At 31.1% G+C, this 13,646-nt stretch overlaps 1 protein-coding gene across 1 annotated transcript; it reads left to right on the forward strand.

Annotated features, from left to right (window-relative positions):
* The first annotated feature begins 10,937 nt into the window (after positions 1–10,937).
* LOC130961673 (uncharacterized) lies at positions 10,938–11,981 on the forward strand. Its single transcript, XM_057887658.1, has 3 exons — positions 10,938–11,193; positions 11,387–11,508; positions 11,616–11,981. Exons 1-3 carry the CDS (start codon positions 11,023–11,025, stop codon positions 11,755–11,757), a joined length of 435 nt encoding a protein of 144 aa, XP_057743641.1. The 5' UTR covers positions 10,938–11,022; the 3' UTR covers positions 11,758–11,981.
* The last annotated feature ends 1,665 nt before the right edge of the window (positions 11,982–13,646 follow it).

A 13,646-nucleotide genomic window follows, 5' to 3' on the forward strand; every position in this document is an offset into this window, starting at 1 on the left:
GTCACTCTCAAAATTATGACTATAAACTATTTTCACCTTTTAAAATTGTGATTATAGATCTCTTTAGGTCATCCTCCAAAATCGTGACCATAGACCCTTTTAGGTCATTTTTCGAAAAACCGTAACCATAGATCCTTTTGGGTCACCTCCAAAACTGTGACCATAGATCTCTTTAGGTCATCTTCCAAAATCGTGACCATAGATCCCTCTAGGTCACCCCCCAAAATCGTGACTATAGACCTTTTTAAGTCATCCTTTTTTAAAAGATTGTGATCATAGACCCTTTTTTGTTACTGTAAAAAACCGTGACTATAGACTCATTTAGGTCACTCCCAAAATTGCGATCATAGACTCTTTTAGGTCACTTCTAAAACCGTGACCATAGACCATTTTAGGTCATCATTTTTTTGAAAAACTGTGATCATAGATCCTTTTTTTTTTCACTGTAAAAAACTGTAACCATAAACCCCTTTAGGTCCCGTCCAAAACTGTAATCATAGACTCTTTTAGGCCACCATTTTTTAAAAAACCGTAACTATAAATACTCTATGGTCACTCTTTTTTCAAAAACCGTGATTATAATTTTTTTTTTTTGTCACGATAAAAAACCGTAAATTTAGAAAATTTATGATCACGATTTTTTATCATAACAAAAAAAAATCGTAGCCATAAATTTAAAATGTTGTAGTGAATATGATAATATTAACATAAATTACACCTATTTTTAATATAAAAAATTAGCCTTAAGATCTCTACTATTTAATTATCTCAACTCATGATATATAAAATTTGATGTCGTTGTTTGTATAGCATTATCCTTTTAATTCAGATGGTTCTACTAATTGTTGTTAGTGCTAGTATTTTATGTTCTTTTTTTTTTTTTTTTTTGAGTAGGTTGTGGAGGAGTTGCATTGCATTGGTATTTGGTTTAGAATTTTGATTTGTGTGTCTTATGTAGTATGTTAGGTTAATGTTGTCTTGGGTAAGCAAATAGCAACTACTGAAACAATGTAGCACAAGCAGTTACTGTCTCCTAGGCATAAGGCATGCATGCCAAATCATTATGTCATTTCACTTCAAATCTGTTGTAGACTTGTAGCCTCGTAGCCTTATAGATTCCCCTTTAGTTTCATGCATTCACCTTATACCCTTAAATTGCACTTTATTTGCAATTAAGAATGCATGTTCACACCTGCTAATACCAAATACAATTCGCAAATTATAAAAAATATTTATTAATCTAACAATTTTTTACAAGTTGCAGAAAGCATTTTTTTTTCACCAATTTGTAGGATTCCAAAAACTCTATATTTTTCGCAAGTTGCATAAAAAAGTTGATTATTTAGACTCTGAAAAGGTGAGTGAGGGTCCTGAGGATGAGGCAGTAATTTTTGTTACAAGAATGAATTCCTTAATTATTGATAGCCGAAATTTAAATTAACTTATTTGCCACATTCCACAGTGTTAATAGTTTCATCATGATATATATTTCCCAAAATAATCACCCACTAATTTGGTTCAACTTATAAAATATAGTTTTTAACTTTTTTTTCAACAACTAAACTTGGGGGTAGATGGAGAATGAATAAACTTTTCCTTACTTGACCTTTAATGATTAATGTTTTTTTTATGGTATTTTTCAATCTATCCGACTAAGAATTAATTTGAGCTTTATTTAAGGATTTATTACTGGTCAATGAATTACTGTATATATAAAATAAAATTTAAACTTTCGACACTTACTTAAACACACTAGTAAACGAACTACTAAACTAACTCAAACTAAATAATATAATTTTTAACAATGCAACAGCTAGGTTTTTGGGTGAGATATGGGGCCTAAGCCCAATAACTACAAGTTACAAAGAGTGATAGTTAAAGAGTTTTTTAGTATAGTGACCCAAAAAAAAAGGTTTTAGTATCAAGACCAAAAAAGAAAAGGTTTTAGTGTGTGAGTGAATGAATGTGTGTATGATAAAAAAAAACACACAAAAAGAGTATCAAGTATTAACAAATGAAAAATAATTTTATAAAGTAAAAAATAAAAATTTAATCATTATTAAATTTTGTATTATATATACCTATTTTAATTTAAGGTGATTATCAATATATTCACTTTGACCGAGCTTGATCACATTTGTGAAAACAATGCATGAAATAACTACAAAAAAAAAAAAATCAAAATCATTGGAAGTAATAAAGTTAGTAAAAAAAGAGAGCAAAAGTGTAATTATATTCTTGAATAAGATAATAGAATTTACATATAATAAAAATTATAAATTTAGTAGTGATTAATATCTTATTTTATTACTTTACAGATCTTTTCATTTAAAAAAAACTTTTTATGAGAGAAAAATACAACACATTCAAAATAATAATAATTGCATTTATCACCCTTAAATTCATGAAATGCATATAGCCCCAAATTTCACCCTTCTATATATTATACTCTCTCTTTATCATAATAAATATCCTTTTTTTAGTTTTCTTTTTATCAAATTAAATGCTGTTTTCGAATTTCAATACGCATTAATTAGTTACGTGCATGATACTCCACATATTTATTGAAAATAAAATATTAGTAAATTGTTATAATCATGGAGAGAAAAAATGTGTTGTAATTATTAGTAAATAATATTTTTGTCTCTTTCGTTAAAATTTGTATATATTCAATAAAATTTAATACAATTAAAATAAATAATTAATTTAAAAAAATATTTTTTTTTAAATTAATTATATATATATATATATATATATGTTTTGGACAAAATATAATATAACCGATCAAATAATTAAAACCATAACCGATTTTACAGAATAACGGTCGAATATCACATTCGATATGTTACTATATTCTGTAATCGTCGAATTCTATCAAATAATGTTTCATAATGAACACTTAATGCCGGAAAAATGACAACTTCAATGGACAAAGATTAAAAAAGAGAGACAATTACTAGGTAAACATACAAAAGGAGTGTCTTGTAGATTGTCCACTTGACCTGATTTTCTATTTGACGAAGTTAAAATTTTCCGTTTCTCTATTTCTTTAAATTGTATTCTCGCTCTGAACACGAACAATATATATATATATATATATATATATATAGAGGTGGATTCTATGGTGGGCACGGTAATATATGGTCATAGATGGCTTATATTTAACTGTCCAATAGCCATATAACACCTGTAGAATGGTTAGTGTATCCAATAAATACATGAAACGTAAGTCAAACTTGAAAGTTATTATAAGTGCAGTAATAATATGTGTTTATCGCAGGAACATTTGAGAAATTTTGATATAAAAAAAATATGAATTTTATATGAACCAGGGTGTTGGTAATCCAAAAATGATTGGATATCGCAAAATCTAATGTGAAATGAACATTTTGAAAAAAAAATCATTTTGCATTGATTTAAGAAATTTAGTGTTATTTAAATTAATCTTAGTTAAAAGCATTAATTTATAATCTATTAGTTTGGATAATTTAATTATTTATAATTTTAAATTTTTTAATTTATTTGTTGAATCAATTTTATTCATAATTTACGTTTTTATTATTAATCAACTTTGTTAAGTCACTTTTTTTATTTGTAGCCAAATAAACAACTTATGAGTCGTAGTCTTGTTTTTGTTTTTTTTCAAAATTTATTTCTTAGCTGAAATTTATTGTTTCTGTTATGTCAATATATACAGCAAAATATTTTTATAAAAAATTAAAAGTAGACATATATACAGGGATGAACCTAAAAGGACGAGTAGTAGCCTCCCTCAAATTTAAAAAAAATTATATTTATATATGAGATATGTATTCAAAAAATAAAAAATTATGTAATTTAGTAATTTTATATATGTTATTTTTTATTATATGATAGATTTATGTTTTAATTATTTAATTCACTAATATCTTTTACTTAATCAATTTAATATTATATCCTCAAATTTTTGTACTTTTCAAATTAGTTTTTATATAATAATTTTTATATTTATTTTTTAAAAACTATTTATTTAAAAAAATCATTTAGTTTTTTATATTAACATATTTGACATTTATATTATTATATTAATAATTATTTATGTAATTATATTTTAATAATCATATTATGTATTTTAAATATTCTTTTTTTATAAAAAATATTTATTTTTCTTCTAACTTTATGTTGTTAAAAGAAAAAAATTTATAAAAATATCTTATATCTTATATTTTATAAAGGTAGGTGTCTTTCAAATAATTAATAATTTATAATTTATTTTTAAAATTTTTAAAATTTTTGAAAGAATTAATTTTAATTAATAAAATATGTGATAATTTTTAACTAAATACGCTATAATTTATTGGTATTTTATAATTTTATAATGTATTATTGATATTATTATATTTTTTATGTAATATTAAAAATAAAATTATGATATATATATATATATATATATATATATATATATATATATATATATATATATATATATATATATAAACTATGAAGCATGGACATTTTGCCGTGTTTGCGTGTTGGACACATTTTAGACACGACACTCATCAACACTCGTCCGACACATGTGTTTGCTGTGTCCAATAGGGGTGTACATGGCCCGGCCCGGCCCGAAGATCCGGCCCGGCCCCGAACACTTTAGGGGCTAATTTAGTGTGATTTCATCGGGTCTAGGGTTGGGTAAGGGTCTCAAAGATAGACCCGGTCATTATTTTGGGTTGGGTCCGGGCCATAGCTCGGGTCACCCGAACTCGGCCCGATGGCCCGATCTTCATACACAATTAATATTTTATATTGGATGATGGCTATTCTTATGTGGAATTTAAATACTGTAAACCTTAATATTTTGTGTTATTAGTCATTTATAAGATTATAAGTTAATGTTTTATGTTTACAATGCATAAGACTTTACACTAATGCATAATATTGTGTTATTTGTATTGATTTAAATATTTGGTGTTAGACAATATTAGTATTGATTATGGTTATGCTTTAATTTTAGAGAAGGGTTGGCTCTTGTTATATTTTTTTAAGTGAATTTTACTATGTGAATTGTGAAATAAAGGTTGGAGATTAGGTTATTTTTACATGCTAAAGACTCGGTTTTCACCCGGCCCGAATGTGCATAGGTTTCATCGGGTCTAGGATCGGGTTAGGGTCCAAACATTAGGCCCGGTCTATATTTCGGGCCGGGTCTGGGTTAAGCCAAACCCGGTGTGGCCCGGCCCATGTACACCCCTAGTGTCCAAACCGTGTCTCAATAAAAAATAAAAAATTCTTCTCCGGACACACTTGGACACACCTAAATATCATCACGTGTCAGCGTGTCGAGTCTTATTCTTAATATATTCTTAAAATAAATTTAGATATAGTATATATTATTATTTATTAAAACAAAAAATATTTTAAATATTTGATATAATTAAAATAAGACATTAAAAATAATTTAAAAAATTAATTTATATTTTAATATCAATAAAATATTAAAATATCATTACTGTTTATATAAAAATACTTTATATTTTATATGTATGCGTGTCCTCATGTCATGTAAGATCTTAAAATTTATGTGTTGGCGTGTCCCGGCTTAAGCTAATTTTGGGATTTACCAAAGATCGAACTCTTGACTTTTCAGATCTAGAGCTTTGATACCATGTCATAATACCACTTATCCCTAAAGTTTATGTTAATAGAAAAAGATAACACTAAAAGTTTATGCTAATAGAAAAAGTCTCTTCATAATCAATACCATACTCTTGCGTACAGCCTTGAGCAACCAAGCGGGCCTTATAACGGTCAATAGAGCCATCAGAGCGAGTCTTGATCTTGTATACCCATCTACTGTCCACAACTTCCTGATCAGAAGGAGGATCAACCAGATCCCAAGTGTGTGCTTTTTCAAGTGCCTGTAATTCTTCTTGCATTGCTTGTTGCCAATTTGGGTTTGAGGAGGCTTCTCTGAATGTCTTAGGTTCATGTTGATGAAGAATAGTAGAAAAGCAATGGTAATCAAGAAGATGAGGAGGTGGATTCCTTACCCTAGAAGAATGAGCGGGAGGAGGAGGCATGACGGTAGGAGCAGGATCATCGTCCGATCTGGAATCATCGGGAGATGGAAAAGGTGGAGGAACAGGAGGCTGTGGAGGGTCACTCGAGATAGAATCTGTAGAATCATCACTAGGAAAAAGATCAACATTGGGGTTAGTAAACAAAGGTAACTGAGTAGTAGAAATCGACTCAAAGGATAAGAACCGAGAAAACATGTGGTGCTCCCAAAAGACAACATGACGAGATAGACGAATACGTTTAGAAAGAGGATCCCAACAACGATAACCCTTGTGTTCAGTGCTATAACCAAGAAAACAACACATACGAGCCCGAGGTTCAAGTTTACTATGTTCATGAGGCTGAAGAAGAACAAAACATACACAACCGAAAACTCGAAGAGAACTGTAATCTGGGGGGTATGATAAAGACGCTCAAAGGGAGTAACATTACCGAGAACAGAAGAAGGGAGTCTATTGATAATATGAACAGCAGTAAAAACAGCTTCACCCCAAGTACGCTCAGGACACGAAGAAGAAAGGAGCATTGCACGGACGGAGTCAAGAATGTGACGGTGTTTGCGTTCAGCTCTACCATTTTGTTGAGACGTACCAGGACAAGAAAACTCAGACAGAGTACCCTGTTCTGCAAGAAAGGCTAAGAGTTTGGAATCACGGTATTCCATAGCATTATCACGTCGGAAAACCTTAATGGCCTTGGAAAATTGAGTTTTAATCATAGTAGCAAAGTTGATATAGATCTGAGGTAACTCATGGCGATTAGTCATCAAATAAACCCAAGTAAAACGAGAATAATCATCAATGAAAATGACAAAGTATCGAGCTCCGCCCATAGAGGCAGTGGGAGCGGGGCCCCAAACATCAGAGTAAATGAGATCAAAAGGAGAGCAAGCAAGAGATGAATTATTGTGAAAAGATAAAGCAGGTTGTTTGGCAGTTTGACAAGAAATGCAGTCAAAAGATTCATTCGGAACCTGACCTAAAACACCCTGAGATACAAGAGGACGCAGTTTTCCTAAGGAGGTGTGGGCAAGACGTTGATGCCATAAGTGAAGGGTAGAGGGAGAAGAAGCAGCACAGAGATTTGGTACAGGAGGAATATGAAGACTTTCGAGTTCAAACAATCTTCCGACCTTACGTCCAGTCCCGATGATGTGTCCCGTTCGAGGATCCTGTACACGACAACCAGAAACAGAAAAGGTGATGTCAAAACCCAGATCAACAAGTTGACCAACAGAAATAAGATTGAAGTTTAATTTGGGAATGTAGTAAGTATCAGGAAGATTAAGAGATGACTGAGATATAGAACCCTTGTGTGTTGCATGCAAGAGGGAGCCATTTGCAGTATTGACAGAAGGTCCATTTGTAGTTGCAGACATGGACGAGAAAATATTATGCAACGGAGACATGTGATTAAAGCAACCCGAGTCAAAGTACCATTTAGAAGTACCTGGAGGGGTCGATAAAGCAGCATGGGTATTACCAGAAACAGAGAGAAGACGCTGTAGAAGAGATGCAATATCAGATAGAGAGACAGTGGTAGGTTCAGTAGTAGCAGCAACAGCAGAAGTAGGTGCAGGACGTGGTGGACGAGTAGGACAGGTAGTAATCAAATGTCCCGAGAGCTTGCAATAACGGCAGAACAACTGTGAACAATGGTAGCTAATATGCCCTTTCTGGTGGCATGTGCGACATTCAACAGAGGTGCATACGGAGAAAAGGTGCCCAAAACGGTTGCAGTTTCGACAGAATGTATCCTTTCTGTCTGTGGCAACAAAAACATCCGACTTTTCCATAATAGTGGTCACACAAATCAAAGAGAGGAGAGAAACTGCAATTTCGAAGCAGAGAATGAGAAATTGGAGTGCAAAATCGGAAAGAGCTCACCAAAAAACCTTAGGGAGGGTCCACTTGGCAGCCACGTCAACGGTGACTTCAGTGCCACGTCAGTGAGTGACGACACGTGGCAGCACCAGATAGGCGGAAGGAGGCACGCTGGCGACAGGTGGCACGCGGGTCGAAGGGCGGGTCAGGTCGGGTCGTCTCGGGTCAGGGTTGCCCAACCAGCTTGCGTTGTGACACGTGGACGCTCCAGGGACGTCCGATCTGCATGAAGATCCAACGGCTGCTGAAGCCTCTGGATGAGAAAAGAATGGTGGTGGGCAGCAACGTTCTGACAGCGCGTGGCGGCGCGTGCGGTGGTCTCTGGCGGCGATCTTGGCGGCGTTGGAAAGCTGACGACGAGTGGATCACAATGATGCCGGAGGTGACGAACCAAAGCGTCGGAAACAGATCGAAAAAGGCGAGCAAAGAGGCACGGGTGGAAGCCGGAAGGAAGATCAACCTGGTCGTGGCAGCGTCTTTAGGCGGCGCGTCTGGCGGCGGAAGGCGGCGGTTCTGGTTGCGTTGGAATCACGGCGACAAGATGAACAAGGTGGTTATGGGGGTGACGAACCAAAACGTCAAAAAGAGAACGAAAAAAGAGGCCAAAGAACACTGCCGGAAAGAAAAAACAATGGGGCTATGAAGTAATATTCATTGAAAAAAAAAAGAACCAAAACTCTTGATACCATATTAGAAACAAGAGACTGAGAGAATAATATGAGAAGTGTATTATTCAGTTGTGTCCCAAGGTACAGTATACAAGAGGTATTTATAGGTGCTAAATGAATCAGAGTAATAAAGGCATAGAATCCTATAATTAATATACAGATATACTACATAAATACAGACGATACTAATTGATCATAATTAATGCTAATGATTCTCTAACAATTATATCTCTAATACTCCCTAAACCTCTATTATAAGCATTGTATAAATATTCTATTAGTTCTCCATATTTTCTCATATATTATATAATTCACCCACCCTATCACCGGTACTTTATACTTTGTTCCGGTAATAAAAGAAATTGAAGAAAAAAAAAAGAAAAAATAAAGGAAGTCTTATATAACAAGATAAGATGCAACTTGGAAGTGACCTATTTGAAAATTAATTAAAAGAAAAGGATCTATATGCTGACGCATCGCCCATGGAAAACAACATATACATACATACATACAAAATCAAATTAATTACTATGTAATTATTAATTAATAATGCTTCCAATAAGGAAGAAGTGACTAAGAATAGAAATTGAACCAAAACCTGTGGGCAGAATCTTTTGTTAGGAATATAGAATCTCTTGAGTATGTGCATCTCCCACATACATAAACTATTGATTTGGATTCCTTATTCTTGCACGTAACATAATAAGATGTGCAATAATGCTTCTCATAATTGGGTTAGGTTTAAAAATTTCATTCAAATTTTGAGATGCGTGCCAAGTGGATAATAACTCATATATGCCTTTGTTTTCTTCAATCTTCTATATATGGTGCAAGTTAGAAGGTCAAGCATACATATCATGTCACACCATTTTTCTCACAATTTTCTTTTTATTATTAAAAAAAAAAGAAAAACATTCTAGCTAGTTTAAATGTGTAATTACAGAAAGAATCCAACATCCGATAGGTTAGTTTCTGTCTCTTTTAATTTCCATTGCGGATAAATTTGGTGATATTAATTATATTGTAATATTTTAATTTGATATATATATAAAATCTTTTTCTTGTATTTTTAGATGATTTCAATATTACATGTTATAAAATAGAAGAATATCAAATATAGTATGGATTTAGTTAATATATGTCTTAAGACACATAATAAATTTATTATTAGTAAAAATTTTTAAATATTTTTATTTAATAAATATAAAATAAATATATTAAAAATTTAAATTTTTTATATTTTTGATAAAATAATTTTATTTTATAATCTTAACATGTACCTTAAAGATACAAAATAGATAAACCCATATAGTACTACTTAAATTTTATAAGCTAAAAGTCTAAGAAATAAGTATATATTTATACATTTATTAAAATTATATAGTTTTACAAATAAAAATATATCTTTTATCCATCTAAAAATAACTTACACACAATTTATATCTCATTTCCTATGAAAATTGCAAATATGAAATAAAATAAAGAAGTATGTCCAAATTAACTATGACACTTCATTTTTTTTTAAATTAAGTATAAAAAAGGAACAATATGTCCAAATTAAAACACACTAATAATTAAATAAACTTTGTCTAAGAAAATATGTGAAGTACATTGAAATTACCACAAATATAGCAATAAAAAAAACCATGGTTGCCACCTAATATGGACATGGTGAATGGACCAACCCACCAATTAATAGGAGAGAGACATTTACAAGCATTAACCTAATTCTCTGTGATCTGGACTTCACCGGCACTACATTTTCAACACACAATGACATCTCATTTTTCTACATTATCTTTAAAAATTTAAACATTTGTTTAAACAACCTATGAGTTCAAAGAGAAATGGATACAATAGAAACAAGTTTTTTCTTTTTTTTTTCTTTTCTAAAAAAATATGAATGTTATTCAAACATATGAGTGACTAATGAACAAGTTTGGCTCCATTTTTAGTAATCTTAAATTTGAATTCAGAAAATATAATTTAAAAAATATATAAATAATTTTTAAACAAGAAGTTTCTGATAATAAAATTCAAATATTATTAATATTTTTTTAAAAAATATGTTTAATAAATTAAATATGTTGAATATAATTAAGCATATATCTTCCTATAATACACTAGATGGCTTACCAATAATAATATATTAATACATCAAGACAAAACATGATGAAACCAACAATAATTGAGTTATTATATAATAAGCAAAGAATACAAAACCGGTGCTTATACCACTATTAGTATAATAAACAATTAATTATTTGTCTAATTAATCGTGTCATGACATCATCATATTTTCGCTATATATTAATATAAACTACCCAACAACAATTTCATTCTTTTCTTCCTCCTCTTCTTCTTCTTCTTCTAGCCTCTATGTTCTTGAAGAATAATTAGATACTTATATTAAGATGGCTGTTAACTGTTCTTCAGCTCAAATCTCAATTAAGAAGTATGGTTCATTTCTAAAACATGCAAACAAAGATTTGATGCCAAAACAAAGCTATGTCCCACAAAAGAAGGGGCAACAAGTTGGTGGTGCTCTACCATTGAGGATCACAGCATCATCCATCAAGAACAAGGTCAAAACCTTCATTCTTATTCCTTCTCTCTCTCTCTCTCTCTCTCTCTCTCTCTCTCTCTCTCTCTATATATATATATATATATATATATATATATATATATATATATATAGATTATATTCCACATAGCAAGTTTATTAATTAGTGAACAAAAAAAATTATGTTAATTATGTTTATTTTTGGATCTAAATAGGTTTATGAGGATGAATCACAAGGCATAATTTGTTACCAAGATGAGAATGGAGAAATAATTTGTGAAGGGTATGATGAAGGACCTCGTTATCAACATCCTTTTAGGCCAACCTGTCATCCGAGGTAAACAGAACTGTCATAAAATCACTTATTTCAAAATTTTAAGCTGTTTAACAGAAACACATGAATAGTTATATATCTGATCGTAATTCAACAATTTTTTTGTTTAGGGATGTTGAAATTATGAATCTTTTTCTAAGACAAAGTGGAATTCAGATTGTTAAAGGAGGGGAAGAAATCAATCTCAATCATGGTGAAGTTGAAGGTGTTATTAGTCTAAAAGAAGATTTAAACTTGAATGGCTTTTCTTAGTGTTAGCTAGTGTGTATGTTTTTTAAGAAAGGCATGTAAGAAAGAGAATATATGCATAGAAGGTTTGTTCCTGCAGCATAGTTTCATGCAAGTTGTACAAATGTTAATAATAATAACAATGGCAATGCCTTTCTTAGTGGTTTTTCTTTTTCATTTAGTAGTGTATGTAATGGATATTGTTACTCTTTCCCTCTATGAATAACTCTCTTAGCTTTTAAGGTTTAGTGCGTGTATAAGAAAGAATTTAATTTTGATGTGGCGTTATTATAAAGTAGTTTTACACATGTATTTAATTAACGTAATATTATATCAGTAAAAATAATTATTTTTTATATTAATTACGTAAATAATTATTCAAAAGAATAGATGCGATTATACTATTGTATAAAACATATCGTTAGTGTATTAAAATTAAATTTAATAAATAATTAAAACAAAAATAATGCCATATTTCTTAGTAAATTGTAAAAAGAATAAAAATAAAAGATATAATATCAAATTGATAGATATTATTAAAATAAGGATTGAACGAAAACTATTAATTAATATTTGCTTAAATAAGTTTTGGTTTTTATAAATTATGCATATTTTTGTTTTATTTTATATAAATTGTGTTTTTTGAGTTTGGTCTACGAAAATTTTAAAATTGTCTATTTCAGTCTTACCGTTAATTTATTTCGTTTAGTATTAACGTGATAGGTTAATACTGATGTGTATTTTATAGATACTAAAATTTATTTAAATCTTAATAATTGCTAAAACTTTAACTTTAAAAGATGCTAATTATTTATGGACATATAAGAGAGATTTTAGAAAAGGAAAGTGGAAGAATGGTGACTTCCTAATCACGAAGCAAAATTATTATTTGTGTGCATGCGTCCATGTATTATATTATTTTCTCTTGAATAAATGAAGGATCTTACTATTTTATTTTGTCAACAAATCACCCATTTATGTGAACACATAGACTTTGACAATGGTAACATCAAATATCTTATCTCACCAAAATGTGAAAGAAGAGTTGATTGACGTCCTTCTTGATATTTGTTATTTTTAGAGTTAAGTACTATTTTTGTCTTTAAAATTTGAGGCTAAAATTAAAATTGTCTCTAACTTTTTTTTGTTATTAAAATCATTTTCAATGTTACAAAACGTTATAAATCGTCCTTTTGAACATAATAATTTTTAAAATGACACAAATATTCCTATTATTACTAATTACCCCAGTCCCACCCACTCATTACTCCTATCCCTTTTCCATTGCACCTAAAATAGACAAACTGAAACGATAAAAAAAAAAGAACAAAAGAGAGAGAAAATAAAAAAAAAGAAAAAAGAGAGAGGTGACGGCGGAGAAGAAAGCGGCCTTCTACGGGATAACGAGGTGCTGGAAACTCCATTCGTTGGGGTTGTTGTCGTCGTTGCCGGCGAAGAGGCCTGGAGAACGTGCGACACTTAGTCGACAGAACTCGGGACTCTCTTCGCTGTGTCCCTCCCTTCGCTGAAGGTGCTGCACGTTGGGAATAAGGTTTGGTTTAGGTGCCATGAGTATACAGTGATGTTTTTTGTTGGGTGCCCTGTTCTTGAGAAATTGGTGTTGGAATCAACCTACAGCGACGCATGTGGAGGACCTGTTTGTACCCAAAAAAATTCGATTTGAATTTGAATCATTTGGTGAAGGCTAGGATTGGGTTCTCTTAGTACAAGACCTATACTAAGTCTATGTTCTTGATAATCAATTTCCTAACCCGACTCGCCTTTTTTCAGCGGGTTTAGCAGATCGTCCCGACGGATTCAATCCACTTTGCCACCCCTAATAAAGAAAGAAAGGAAGAGATGTACAGCAATGGTGATGACGATGGAGGTTAGTGGTGAGGGTAGGGAGGGTT

This window comes from Arachis stenosperma, chromosome 2 (assembly GCF_014773155.1).
Source record: "Arachis stenosperma cultivar V10309 chromosome 2, arast.V10309.gnm1.PFL2, whole genome shotgun sequence".
NCBI classification, from domain to species: Eukaryota; Viridiplantae; Streptophyta; class Magnoliopsida; order Fabales; family Fabaceae; genus Arachis; species Arachis stenosperma.